A 15,307-nucleotide genomic window follows, 5' to 3' on the forward strand; every position below is an offset into this window, starting at 1 on the left:
CTAGCTTCTGAAGTTAAGAGGTTACATGAAAATCTCAGCTGACATTTAAAAAGTAAGTTCTTATGGGTACAAAAAAAAAGCTTTAAAATGTGACCTAAGTGCGCCATAGAGGCTTAGAAACTAGAAGGGGAAAAACAAAGACCCACTATTTATTAGGTAAAATTATGTCATGTTTTTTAAAAAAAACTCATGATTTTGGGGGCCTGAAATGATTTTTGAACACTTTGGGTGGCACTACTGTATGTGGCAAATAAGTTAAAAGCACTTACAGGGCTATATCCACCATAAGTTCCCGTTGAGCCATTCTGGTAGTAGAAAAGAGACTTAAAGTTGCCCTACTTGGGGGGGAGGGGAATGGCTGATGGTTTAACCAGGATGATGGAATTCTTGGACATCACAAGTTGCAATAGGTGGTTCTATGCCACCTCTGCAGGATGCAGTGAGCTGGCTCTGGAAATCTCCAGCTGGTGTATTTTGGCCCTGAGGCTGCTCTGAACTATGATCGGGACAGGGCTGGTATGGAAATAACCCCGTGAGTGGGCAACTGGAAATATCTTCTTTACAACTTTTCCTATCAGTAGCACCCAGAGTTCACTATGTGCACCAAAGGATGCAGGCCTAGGTTTTATATACTCTTTCAGTTGAAGACCACTATATATTTCCAGCATCTTTTTTTATTAAAAAATAGTTAACTTCACTCTCACTCACAGTCCTGAAGATATTTCACTTGTGTCTGATATTGGGAAATGTACAACAGGGGACTGCAGTACTGAATCAGAGCATATGATGGTGAGATTAAGCCCAACAGATTTAAAAGGAAGTTGTATTGTTGTGGTGATGGAATCTACACAAGAACAGCCAGTGATGTGGTTGAAGCAGATCTGGGTGAATAAGGAAAAAACATTCCTGTGAATAGGAATTCATATTTTTAAACTAACCAGTGTTAGCTACACTCAGACCTGTTTTGTGTTGGCTTTCCATAAACATTTGAGCCATCCAATTTACTGGCATACATGTTCACAGAATGTGAATTTCAAAGCAGATTTCAGCATTTGCACTTACCCAATCAGGAAACAAACAACATGTGACTTATCTGACCAATCACAACCAGAAACACAGCTCAAATGATTATTGTCAGGATTTTTATTTTTGTACAGCAATAGAAGCACCAGTCAGTGATCAGGACCCCACCCTATCAGGCATGGTACACACATTTAACCAAAAAGGTGATCCCTGTACAAAGAGTTTACAATCTACGATCATTGCTCCAAATTTAGAATATTTTCAATCAATCCAAATAATAAAACAGTTAAAAAAGATATTCAACAAATGCATTAAGACAACAAATACATTCATGGAAATGATGCTCAGTTTGCAGATAGTCCATGAGCAGAAAAAGAGACAAATCACTGAATAAACTGCTCATTGTGAATTGTTTGTTTAGCTCCAGGTAGATGCTATCATGATTGTTTCTGTATGGTGTCACTCCATGCTCTAACTTTTATTCACCCTTCTCCCAATCCTTCTCAATACACCACAAATTAATGTGTCAGCATATTTGAAGTCTTATTCAAATTCAGGTTTCATATTATGGCGCAGGAGAGACTCCCTTCAAGGCTTATCAGGAATACTTATTATTTGGCTGGAGTGGTAGCTACTGAGTCATGTGAGACAATTTGTGTCTCGATTGACAATGTTGCTTCTACAGCATTCCACAAGCTTTGGGGTTGGGTCTCATGCACAGCAGTTTAAAGAACTACCCATAGTTTAAAGAACTATCCATAGCTGGCCTACAATTATAAATTTAAGAAAGCACTTGCCTTCTGATTGCTATTATGGAATGCCATACAATCCACATATAAACACTTGAACTTTATAAGTTACCATGAAGGTGCTCCTTGATATGTGCATGTAACTTTTATTATAAATGGGAATTATGTCTGAACATGGACACCTCTCTTAGAGTGCTCCAAGAACTTTAATGTAACAGGAAGGATTAGAAATGCTTACCTTTTATGATCTCAAGCAGTTCTCCAGCCACCTCCACCACATGTATGACAAAGTTTGAATGCACTCGTGATATTGCTCTCCCACAGGGGAGTATGGGAGATGCAAAGTAAAAGCAAAGGCTCCTGATTCCTCAAAATATTCTAAAGTCACAAAGCTCCTGTGAGGAGCTCCATGTCTCACCAGACATGAAGGGTTATTTCAAATTCAGAACATAAAAACTAAAGACACTGCTGTTGCAGAGCTTAGAATCTGGGGTTCGAAACACAGGCCATGTAACACTGATCTGCCTGTATTACAAACATGGAATATTATTCTGTTGTAATTGTTATTGTGTACCTTTCGTAAGTCTGCAGGGGCAAACTGAGAGGCCAGTGCCTGTCTATGTAGATAGGCTGGGTGCTGAGGTAGAATCGTCCCCTTCGCAGAACATAGCACCCTGTGGGGTAACCTCTGATCTAGATGTACATAATGTGAAATAAATGAGATTAAAATAACTGCCTAGTCTATTACCTTGTAAAAATCTGGGACCCTGGCCATGCAGCCTTCATTCACGCTGGTGAGTATATATGCTATAGTCCAAATGACTTCAGCAAAGCTACTCAAGTTAGTGCTCACCAACATGGATAGTTAGACCTTGCACCACTAGTTAGGTGTCCACTCAGGCTTTGTCAGAATTGGGGAGTGTGGAAGACCAGGGGTAGTTGTGTGTCCGCCCCTGAAGAAATCCTGATACCAGCTCCATGTTGTTTAACCAAAGGGTCTATGAGCTCAATTGTCCCAGCTTGTCTCAGCTGTTGAGGTAAAGCACAAAAAAGGAGGGGTCTTTAAGATACTCAGGTCCTGAACCATAAAGAACTTTATAGTTTGTAACAAACACCACAACTCTGACCTAGAAAGTGCATGACAACATTTCCTGATAGACACAGGGGAAGGGAGGCCTTTTGGAGGTTTATTCTCTGCAACCAATCAAGCTCCGGGAAGCTGAAGGAATATGCTTACAAAATAAAACTGTAGAAAATGGCCAGAGTGCCCTTCATCGTTCAGAGAAGATGGAAATCACACAATGCTGGGAGACATCTCTAGAGGCCCTTCTGTGAGCTAATCAAATTCTAAGAAACTTCATATTTTTAAAAAATTGCATCTATAATGAAATAAGAACAATATTCAGCTTTGGTGAATCAGACAGTCCACTACACAGAGGCTGGAGAGACTCATTACAAATAACATGGGGGAGTTGGATGGTTTAGAGGATTACTTAGCTGTGTGGACTGATGCCACATGAGACAGAACTTTACATTTCTAGGGGACTGATCCAGCAAGGTACTGAATGACACTTGTAAGGTGTTACACACCCTCAACTCTCATTTACTTCAGGACCAGGTTTTATGTCAGTAGTTCAGATCTGATGTAGGGCAGCTGTGCCTCAAAACTGCTACAATCTGACAGTTGTTTGCCATTTCTGTGAAATGAACTGACAACGCCACTCTTGACCCTAGTGAACAGACTCCCACAACACTCAAATACTTAATAAATAGTTAGCAGTCTAGGCAGAAGGTCGGGGACTTTATCTGGACACTTAACTACCCTCTCACCTGTGGAGATTAACCCCTCTAGTCTAGGATTGAGGCACATGGTTGTAGAATCTTGTGTTTTCACTACCCATGAAGTAGGAAGCAATGGAAAACAATTATGGGATTAAATGGTAGATTTTCACCTAAAGGCACACCAGTGCCCTGTCTCCTCCCTTCCCCCAACCCAATGATATCTGTATCTCCATTGAACCTTGTCCCTTTCGAAAGTTCATCTGGCGAGAAGTCTTTCTTGCCTTATATATTGTAATATTGAAACTGAATATTACAAATATAAAGAAAGAAATTAATCTTTTAATTACTAAATTCCTGTGAAATCTCTTTTACAATCACGAATGTAGTCTCCTTGACACCCAGTGTTCTGGATATCACTCTGCAGCAGTACTGTGATGTCAACCAAAGACTTAAACACGAAGACCTTCCTCAAAAATGTTGTTATTTCACCTTCAGACACAACACAAACCTTTCAGTCGATCTATCTATCGATAGGCCAAAACATGTACATATAAAGATACATTAGCAAAACAGATGCAGATTTGCAAATATATTTTATATTCTCATTCTCTTGTTTGTATTAGGAGTCTTTAGAAATGCTTAAACGAATTTCATGACCAGGTGTAGTCTTTAATGATTCTAAGTTGTGGTAGGCTGATGAATTTTGACCTTGGAGTGTACTGGTATGAGTCTTATCTGACAAATAGCATTGACTGTGACTATAAACCTATGCTTTGCATTTTATTTACAAATAAGATAATATTGTGTCTTCCATTTGCTTCCTAGCAGTAACATAAAAAGTGATATTAACCACCATCTAATCTATCTATCCCTAGATAATTATATATAGTATTTCTACCACTACATTTATAGCAGACTACATTGAGATGAGTGGATTCCTTCCAGAACAGAATGACCTTTCAGTGACTCAGACAGTATTTTTCAAAATGGCTTTACAAGTAAGTGGTGAAATATTGTATATATCTTAATCTAGAGGATACAACCTATTAACTTACAGTACATTTTATTTTTTTAAATGAGAAACAGAATGATTTCAAACACACACATTTTCTTCCTAGTCATGAACTATTGTTATTTAATGTAAGATGCCATCTGTTTGATCCACACAAATTTTATTTAAAAACTTATTCAGTGAAGTGGAGTCATTGCCAGGTCTTACATTATGTAACAAAACTTGCTTTTAAAGACAAAAATTTTACCATTTCAAAAAAAATGATTTGCTGCAATATTTTTGGCTAGTCTTGTTTTTGAAACTACTTTGCACAGCTAGAAGCTATGGGCCAAACTCAGCTCTGATGTATGCAAAGTAAATTCCACTCACATCAACTATTATTATATATTCTTGTATAAGCTGCAGTGTCTTTACAATGTGTACTTTGATTGTCCTCAGTTTTACTTCCTGATCTTGATGTTTAGGGGACTGTGGATTAGAGGCGTTCTGAAAGAGCTATGATTTTATCAAATCTCATGTCATAATTAGGCCCACATCTGGTCAATGTTTGGATGGGAGATCATCAAAGAAAACCCTGATGCTGAAGGAGTTGGTAATTCAGTAGGTGGCACCATCCTTCCAAACTGTACTGAACCAATGCTCCAGCAGAGTGACAGTGGGAACTGTGTTTTTAGACGTGTCATTTTTATATGAGACTTTAAACTGAGTCCTGACCATTATCTCTAGACATCAGATACCTCATAGGACTGTTTGCAAGAGTAGGGGTGTTCATCACAGAATCCTGTCAAAATTCCAGTGTAGGGAACTACATTCTGCTTCCTCTGTTTATTTGACCTGGAATACTGAAATTTCATTTCCCCTATTAAAAAAAATCTGTGAATTGTTGCTGGAGTGGGATGGTGGTTGCACTCTACCATAGAGGTGGTTGAATTAGACTGGGGGGTTAATTTTTCTCTGTAAATATGACATCCTACAATGCCTTGATTCTTTTGAAAATCATTACATATATAATATCATACATATATATGATAATACAATTCATTATTTTCATTCAAAGCTATGTGGGTAAAAAGCATTGGCAAAAATGTGTTAAAGCTATTTTCTTATATTTTGAATGTGTGGTCATTTTGTTACAAATACCTATAAAAAGTGACATCTAGTAACTAGTGTAGATTGACAAAAAGTAATGATGCTTATGAATGCTAATTAGCATATTTGCATGTTAAAGTTTGGGAGACAGAAATAAATCACATTCAATTACAAGAGCAAAGTATATCATGCTTTATAATTCTTAACATTTCTGGGAGCTACCACGTAAAAAGTCAGTGTCTGTCTGGTATACTCTTGATAGTCTGTTTTTCTAAAGCATGAGTAGGTTTTTTCAACAAAAAAGGACAAATTAAAATGCTCCACTTCTTAGGATAAGTTTTTGTTAACAGCAGAATCAGATATTTGGAAATAGTGCTTTCCATTGCTCCCTTACTTACAAAGTGCAGAGGTTGACAGACCTATATAAAAGTTTTCAAATTAAACTAAAGTGATTTTCATCAATTATCTATAAAATATGTATTTTGCTTTTCTGATATTTTCAGTGTCACATTAATAATATTTATATTGAAATATAAGGGGTGAACTCTGTGGAAACAGTTCACTTTAGCCTCAAAGGACAACAGTATTATTATTTAGCATTTAATTTATAGTTCTGTGGGTTTTTTTTAACCATTTATTAGAGAGATATATGAGACTGTATGCATATATTTATGTAGGAACAGTCCTATAAAACGTCTCAGACCTCTGAAGTGTATTCTTCTCAGACCTTCAAAATGTATTCAAGGTTTAAAATGAACATTGCTGTAACAATCTTTATGTTTACAGTAAAGATTTCTGATTAAACAAATAAAATGTGTGTGTGACGTTGCACTCCATATGTTTTATGGAAATATGCTTATGAGTGTGAATATGATGTTGTGATGGGTTGGATCACAGAAACCCCCTGGGGCCTGCCAACTGATGTGCCAAGACTACTTCTGCCCTTGCTTTCCCTACCCTCCCAGCTCGGGACTTCAGTGCCCTGCCTGGTTTGAGCCAGACCCGCTAGCCTGCTGCAAACCCAGACCCAGGTCTGAACCACATCCCCTAACAGCTGTCGGATTAAACTGAAAGCAGCTTAAGAAGTGTTCCTGTCTTTAACGCTCAGATGCCCAACTCCCAATGGGGTCCAAACCCAAAATAAATCCGTTTTACCTTGTATAAAGCGTATAGAGGGTAATCTCATAAATTGTTCGCCCTCTATAACACTGATAGAGAGATATGCACAGCTGTTTACCCTCCCCCCCAGGTATTAATACATACTCTGGGTTAATTAATAAGTAAAAAGTGATTTTACTAAATACAGAAAGTAGGATTTAAGTGGTTCCAAGTAGTAACATACAGAACAAAGTGAAATACCAAGCAAAATAAAATAGAACACGCAAGTCTGTGTCTAAGAAAACTGAATACAGATAAAACCTCACCCTCAGAGGAATTCCAGTAAGCTTCCTTTTACAGACTAGTCTCCTTCTAGTCTGGGTCCAGCAATCACTGGTAAACTGTAGTTACTGTTCTTTGTTCCAGTTTCTTTCAGGTATCCCTGGGGGTGGAGAGGCTCTCCTTTTAGCCAGCTGAAGACAAAATGGAGGGGTCTCCCATAGGCTTAAATGGGCTCTCTCTTGTGGGTGCAGACCCCCTCTTCTCTCCTATGCAAAGTCCAGCTTCAAGATGGAGTTTTGGAGTCACATGGGCAAGTCACATGTCCATGCATGACTCAGAACTTACAGGTAGCAGCCATGGCTCACATGCTAGCTTGAACGTCCTCATGTAGACTTCTTATGTGGATTGGAGCCTTCCAAGATCCATTGTCCATTAATTGCTTATTGATTCGGTATTTAAGTTGCACATTCCTTTCTCAAGAAGCTGACCAAATGCTTTACTAAGGCTACTTAAAATCAAGCAAGTACACAGCCAATATTCATAACTTCGAATACAAAAACGATACATACATAAAAGTAGGATGAATAGATTCAGTAAATCATAACCTTTACACAGATATGTTACATGGCATATGTAGCATAAAACATATTCCACTTATGTCACATATATATATTCATAAGCATATTTCCATAGAGCCTTATGGGGAGCACCGTCACAGATGTAACTGGAATATGCTTTATGCAAAAGGTCTATTGTAAGGTATCATTACAAAGGTTATAACCTACTGAATATATTCCTCCTATTTGTACATACGTCTTATTCTTGTATCTGAAGCTAGAAATATGAAGTATAACTCAGAGGTCCTACTGTAATTATACAAAGTGTGGGCCATTAATAATGGTTTAGAATCTTCATGGTTCCCATTGACTAGGCAACTGGTTGTAAATGTCTCTGTTTACTTGTAAGCCGTCCTGTGTTCATGTGAGCCAGCCCAGGAAGAATGGAGGCTGGGGTCTCACAGGACATGTGAACATGTCACCTGATACCGGAATCCATCTTAAACCTGGTACGTTTCCATTTAGAAGGAGGGGTGGGGACCCAGAGAGACAAAAGATTCCCGCCTTGTGCCAAAGCTATAAAAGGGGGTGGAACAGAACAAAGGAGGCCCAGTCATGAGAAAACCCCTAGTTTCCACCTAAGATGTCTGCTGAAACTAACAAGGCAGGGAAAATGGGCTCAGAGGTAATCTCAGCACGTCAGGTGACAGTTCCAAGGGGGTCTCTGTGACCGAACTCGTCGCACTGTGTCAGATGTATTGTATGTGTGTTGCATATATGCATCCTGATCAAAAATGTGCAGATGGAGTTAGAAATGTTGTATGTATTGCATCGCCTTAATAGAACAAATCCTATTATCAGATGTTCTTAACCAGTTACACAGATTGCAGCCCTGAAGAGAACGAGTGGACAGGGTTATTGTTATGGCTAAGGCTCTCAATTTCACAGGACTGTCATAAAAACTGACCAAAGGACCTAATGGAGCCAGCTTCAGACTCTGAACCTGGGAGGCTTTGTTGTTAAAGAAAAAAAATCGCAATTATTTGGACTCATAAACCTTTGTTTATTTAGATCTGAAAGAACTGGTTTTCTGAGATATGAGATATCATAGAATATCAGGGTTGGAAGGGACCTCAGGTCATCTAGTCCAACTCCTTGCTCAAAGCAGGACCAAGCCCCAGCTAAATCATCCCAGCCAGGGTTTTGTTAAGCCTAATCTTAAAAACCTCTAAGGAAGGAGATTCTACCACCTCCCTAGGTAATCCATTCCAGTGCTTTCCTAGTGAAAAAGTTTTTCCTAATATCCAACATAAACCTCCCCCACTGCAACTTGAGACCATTACTCCTTGTTCTGTCATCTTGTTACCACTGAGAACAGTCTAGATCCATCCTCTTTGGAATCCCCTTTCAGGTAGTTGAAAGCAGCTATCAAATCCCCCCTCATTCTTCTCTTTTGCAGACTAAATAATTCCAGTTCCCACAGCCTCTCCTCATAAGTCATGCTCCAGCCCCCTAATAATTTTTGTTGCCCTCTGCTGGACTCTTTCCAATTTTTCCACATCCTTCTTGTAGTGTGGGGCCCAAAACTGGACACAGTACTCCAGATGAGGCCTCACCAATGCTGAATAGAGGGAAATGATCACGTCCCTCGATCTGATATGTGGTAGATTGCATCAATTTTTCCAAATAAAACTCAAAGGGTCCCCAATAGTCTACTTTTTACTACATTTTCTCAGAAGGACAACCTCAATCTTTTATCCTCCTAGCTTCTATATAGGTCAAGGGTTACAGCAGCCCTGAAAATGGCCTATTGAAGTTTGCCTGCTAAGGATCATGAGGGGAATCTCCTGACAAGAAGAATTTGACCAACTCAAACTAGAATAAAATTCTCCAAGCAGACTTCACTGTACTAAAGGAATCAGAGTTTTAGATTATTAGTGGGTTATTAGCTAAAATCAGTCTCCATTGATTTTAGTTTGTTTGATTACAAGAACAAGCACCAGGTGCACTTTTAAAAGGTGTCTTGTGTAGCTTTAAACATGTCAAATACAGATTTTTAATACAACAAAAAATTTCCATGTTAAATATACCTGTTTCACTGTTATATTGGGTTATTGTTTTACTAGGAACGGTAAACAGCATTTCAAATGCTTTGTTCATATAGGGCTTTCAAGAGAGTTCAATAGTTATGCTTAAACAAACCTAGTTGTGGCTGAAGCTGGTTCGGACCAGACTGTATTATAACCTAGATCTAAACCATGCTATAGTGCACCAACCAGGCTGGATCTTTTCTAACCATGTTAAAATCCATTTGAGACACAGCTATTAAGCACTTTTGTTAAACTCAACTGAAGGCCCTGTGTAAAATAGGTCAAAATTTAAGTGTACTGTCACAGAAATGGACAAAATGCTAGATTTTAATGTAAAATTAGCATATATGTTTAGAGCCTGATCTTACAAAATTAGCATATATGTTTAGAGCCTGATCTCGCTCAGCATCCTCAACTCCCACTCCCATTGACTTCAATGGGAGTTAAGGGTGCTCAGCAACTCACAGGAGGTACACTGTAGGATAGATTATGTAATAGGCAAATATATTGGTTTTCCTTTATAATACTACCATTCCTTTTGTATTTTATTTCAACATGCAGGATAGTTAAGATAAAAACCTTTGTGACACATATTGAACCTGACACCAGTCATACAAGGACCTAACGTTCCTGGGCGCTTGCACAGCAACTCTGTGCTCCTTTTAAAATTACAAACTGAAACGCAAACATTTTTCTGCATGTTTTCTAACAAGGATCTTCTTGACTTCATCAAAAGGGTTCAGAGCTTTTTCTCTCAGTGAACTGGAATTCTCTGTAATTAAAAATATCAAATTATATTACTGTAAGTTTCATGTAGTGTAAGTTTGGGATTTTTCTTTCCAGACTCAGCAGCTTGTTAATAGATTTGTTTGTGCCTCAGAGGTTTATATCTCTGAAGTGAAAGGAGATTAACTGATCAGCAATCAAAAATTGGTTGGATGCTAACAGCAAAAAAGTCTGAATTTATGTCTTTGTCAGTTTTGTGAGAAGAAAAAATATTGTATTTGGACAGAGCAAAACAAAAAAGACATCCAAACAGCTTGTGGAAAGTCAGAGTAAACTGTTCCCTTTGACATCACTGTGAATTTTGTGAGAGCAAGCACAGCAAATATGGGCCTGTTGACTGATGCTTTGCAGTTATGTTAAGAAAAGGAAAAATACCAGCTTCCCAAGAATTACCGGAAAAGATATGATAATCTTTGCAAGAATTAAAGTCAGGAATACTATTTTTAGTAATGCACTAACATCAACAAGTAACAGATATTTCAGTTAGCAAAATATAAAGTAAAGTAAATAAAATATATTTGATTATGTAACTGGAAAGTTAGGAAAAATATTAAAAATAAGATATGTCTGTCTGTGAAAAAAAGGAAACAATATAAATGAAACTGAAAACAAGTTGCATATAAAAGTGTCAAGCTATAAGCAAATAACAGAACCAGACAGTATCAAAATCAGACTATCGCTAGCTGCAAGGCATTCTCCAGATTGGGGTAACCTATGCCTTTCTGTTACGTTCTGAATAACAATTGCTTAATAAACTCAATCAAGCTGAGTTATCTTAGGTCTCTTTAATTATTAACTAAATTCAAACCCATAAAATATACTTCTTATTATCAATTCTTATCAATTGACTATTATTAGGTAACAGGTCTATAGAGTTTAGAATGGGGGCAAATACTATACCAGAGAGGTTCTTGAACTGGGGTCTGCAGAAATAGTTCATTGGTCTCCAGAATACCACTTGTGTCTTTAGCAAGCTCTGTTAAGAAAAATGTGAATTAATGCTTTAAACATATGACTCGCATAGTAGCATTTAAGCAAAGAAGGCTTCTGTGAACATCCTACAGTACAGTACATAGTAATAGGGGATAAAAATTCTTAGATTGTAACAAGATGGCATGCACATCACTACATGGAATACAGGAAATGCAGAACTAAATTTTTTCCCAAACCAAAGACATTAATGCACCATCTCCTTAGCATTATAATCATGACGTTTAGAAAAATCATTGAGTCCCATCTCCACATCAGTGCCAGGTTTGGAATTGACTGAAATCAGACAGAACAGCACCTCTGACTCAATAAAAAGAAACTTTCAACATATACACTTTTGCTCACTCTCTCTTCATATTAATACTGTATCCATATCTGTATGCAACTAAAATGGAAATAACTAAATTATTATTAGTAATATTTACAGTATTCTTGTCAGCAAGTTAAGGAAGTATGGGCTGGAAGAATGCACTATAAGGTGGGTAGAAAGCTGGCTAGATTGTCGGGCTCAACGGGTAGTTATCAATGGCTCCATGTCTAGTTGGCAGCCGGTGTCAAGTGGAGTGCCCCAAGGGTCGGTCCTGGGGCCGGTTTTGTTCAATATCTTCATAAATGATCTGGAGGATGGTGTGGATTGCACTCTCAGCAAATTTGCGGATGATACTAAACTGGGAGGAGTGGTAGATACGCTGGAGGGGAGGGATAGGATACAGAAGGACCTAGACAAATTGGAGGATTGGGCCAAAAGAAATCTGATGAGGTTCAATAAGGATAAGTGCAGGGTCCTGCACTTAGGACGGAAGAACCCAATGCACAGCTACAGACTAGGGACCGAATGGCTAGGCAGGAGTTCTGCGGAAAAGGACCTAGGGGTGACAGTGGACGAGAAGCTGGATATGAGTCAGCAGTGTGCCCTTGTTGCCAAGAAGGCCAATGGCATTTTGGGATGTATAAGTAGGGGCATAGCGAGCAGATCGAGGGACGTGATCGTTGCCCTCTATTCGACATTGGTGAGGCCTCATCTGGAGTACTGTGTCCAGTTTTGGGCCCCACACTTCAAGAAGGATGTGGATAAATTGGAGAGAGTCCAGCAAAGGGCAACAAAAATGATTAGGGGTCTGGAACACATGAGTTATGAGGAGAGGCTGAGGGAGCTGGGATTGTTTAGCCTGCAGAAGAGAAGAATGAGGGGGGATTTGATAGCTGCTTTCAACTACCTGAAAGGGGGTTCCAAAGAGGATGGCTCTAGACTGTTCTCAATGGTAGCAGATGACAGAACGAGGAGTAATGGTCTCAAGTTGCAGTGGGGGAGGCTTAGATTGGATATTAGGAAAAACTTTTTCACTAAGAGGGTGGTGAAACACTGGAATGCGTTACCTAGGGAGGTGGTAGAATCTCCTTCCTTAGAGGTTTTTAAGGTCAGGCTTGACAAAGCCCTGGCTGGGATGATTTAAATGGGAATTGGTCCTGCTTCGAGCAGGGGGTTGGACTAGATGACCTTCTGGGGTCCCTTCCAACCCTTATATTCTATGATTCTATGATTCTAAATTTATGAAAAATTTTATACTATTAAACCAAACCAGATTGAGCCCCACTTTGCGCCAAGGCTGCATGTCTATTTTAGGAGGTTTGTCCAGTATTATTGAAACAATTTAGTTATTCCAGTTAAAACATTCTCAGATAGACCAGGCCTAAGTTATCAGCTCAGATTCTTTCAGCAGCAGGCTGGGAATAAGTAAGCCTAAGGGAATTGTAACTGGGTATAAGGGAGTCTAATTTCACTGCCTTACATATGTAACCCTTCTGCCCATCAGAGTTGGCAGCAACAAGGGCTCGGTTCAGTATGTAGGGGTTCCATTCCAATAACACAGTGCAAAACCGGCTCGAGCCCCTACCCAGGGACCTGGGACAAATATACACCACCCCTGCTGGGCGCCTCTAAGAGGCAATACTTCCCCTCTTGCAAGCACAGAATCTGAGTGTAGCAAAAGCCTTTTAATAACAGAGAGAAACAATGTGGCATTATGTTGGGGAAACACCACCAACAGGATTCATAACACAACCTATGAACCAAAACCCACCCAAAGTAAATTGGGCCGTGTCCTTTCCCTTTGGTTCTTGAGTCCAGCAACCCAAAAGTCACCCAAAGTCCCAAAAGTCCAACAACCCAAAAGTCTCTGTCCCTGGTCAGTGCAGCCCCAGAGTTCAAAAGTTTATCTGCAGAGTTTTACCTCCCAACCTGGGTGGAAATGGTGGGGGGGGGGTGTTAAGGGGCACCTTACTTGGTCTGAAGCCGACTGCCCAACCTGTCTGTGGAGCTCCTCTCCGCTCTGCTCCACCAGCCACCCCACAAATTGCTCTGCTCTGCCAGCCACTCCGCTCCTCCAGCCATCCCACAAACTGCTCTGCAATACATCTTCAGCCCCCCCCGCTACTTAACACAACACTCAGCAATTTCAGCTCTTAGTAATTTTAGCTCTTTAGTGATTTCAGCTTGTAGTAGGGGAGCCTCAGTGCTGGTACACCATTGGCCCAAAGTGAATTCAGCTCAGTAGCCTGCAACTAGACTCGTAGTGAAAACAAAACTAGCTCTGACATTCCACTAGGGAGAGAGGAGAAGGTGCAATTGGCATGTAAAGCCCTCATCAAGGACCCATACCACCAAGTATTACCTTTCCCCAGCCTCTCTCAATTCACTGGGTTTTGGAACCCATGACCCTTGCCTAGCGAGTGCTGCTTAGTTGATGGTGAATCCCTCCATCATTAAAAAAAGGCCAAGTACAGTTCCACTGTCCTTGATTCACATAATCAGGATAATAACAGTTTATTCTTCCTGCCCCAATAACAGAGAAACTGGGGCTCCTTCAGCAGCCAAAGTGACCATCTAGGCAGGGGTGTGTGCCTATGCAAATGAGATCAGCCCCTGAAGTTCTTTTCCATAACCCACAATTTGCCACCAGATGTCAGGATAGAGCTCATCTTAACTCTGCTTACACATTTAATAATTTTATTAAGATGATGTTGAAGTAAAAAGAAAACGGTACAGAGTTTAAGCATAGAAGTTTCTGGTTATCAGGGAATAAGGTACAGATTATCGAGGGGTGCGAAATTCGGTTTAGGAACGGGTGGTATAAGGAATACATAATCTGCAATCTCCCCAATTGGGGATAAAAGTTTAACGGGTCAAAGTACAGACATTGAAATATGGGGGTATGTTGTTCATATAATGGCTATGTTCAGGTGTGGAGTATAATGAGTGGGTACGATGACGAGGATGGATTTACCCTCATTTGGTGGGATTTAATGTTCAGTGAGTTTATGGGTCCAGTTCATATGGTCCAATCGAAAAAGTCTCTCAGTCCCTTTCCCATAGTTGATGCATGATATTGTAATGGCTCACACCTCCTGGTACTGTCGGTGGCCGGTGATGTGTTCGATGTAGATGTCCCTGGACCATCGGATGGTGTCTGAGACCATGAGGCACTGCATGAGCTGTGCATAATGTCGACCGATCCCACAGGTCCACAGAACATGCTCATTGCAGGGGTCCCAAGCGCCCAGGGCTCAGACGATCAGGGCATCCATCTGCACCTCGTAGCCCTTTGCTCTCAGGGTGTCTGGGCCTTGTCGGTGACTACCACGTCAGGTCACAACTGGCTGTCAGTCCTGGGGATGGTGCAGTTCACGGTGACCTCCCCCAGGCGCGGTGCGATGGCTTTCACCAGGCGGTTCTGGATGGCGTTGTGGCGCAGCTGCCAGGCTCAGGAGTGGGGCTTGCAACTGCACAGGACGTGGGGCAGGGTCTCGTTGGAGTAGCCGCACTTCCTGCAATGCTTGTCTCGGTTCCTG

At 40.2% G+C, this 15,307-nt stretch overlaps 1 protein-coding gene across 3 annotated transcripts in view; it reads right to left on the reverse strand.

Moving 5' to 3' along the window:
- Positions 1-1,125: 1,125 nt before the first annotated feature.
- The window catches only part of TTC29 (tetratricopeptide repeat domain 29), a 219,935-nt gene continuing 205,753 nt past the window's right edge, over positions 1,126-15,307 (reverse strand). For 2 of the 3 annotated variants that reach the window (XM_075127723.1, XM_075127724.1), the window contains exons 11-12: positions 11,369-11,444; positions 1,126-2,801 (exon numbers count right to left, since the gene is read on the reverse strand). In XM_075127723.1, the coding sequence (XP_074983824.1) occupies positions 2,798-2,801; positions 11,369-11,444 (80 nt within the window). In that variant the 3' untranslated portion in view covers positions 1,126-2,797. Of the gene's footprint in view, positions 10,455-11,368; positions 11,445-15,307 lie in introns of all 3 variants that reach the window. The other variant, XM_048847298.2, reaches the window with a different exon arrangement.

Source organism: Caretta caretta, chromosome 4 (genome assembly GCF_965140235.1).
Source record: "Caretta caretta isolate rCarCar2 chromosome 4, rCarCar1.hap1, whole genome shotgun sequence".
In the NCBI taxonomy this organism is placed as follows: domain Eukaryota; kingdom Metazoa; phylum Chordata; order Testudines; family Cheloniidae; genus Caretta; species Caretta caretta.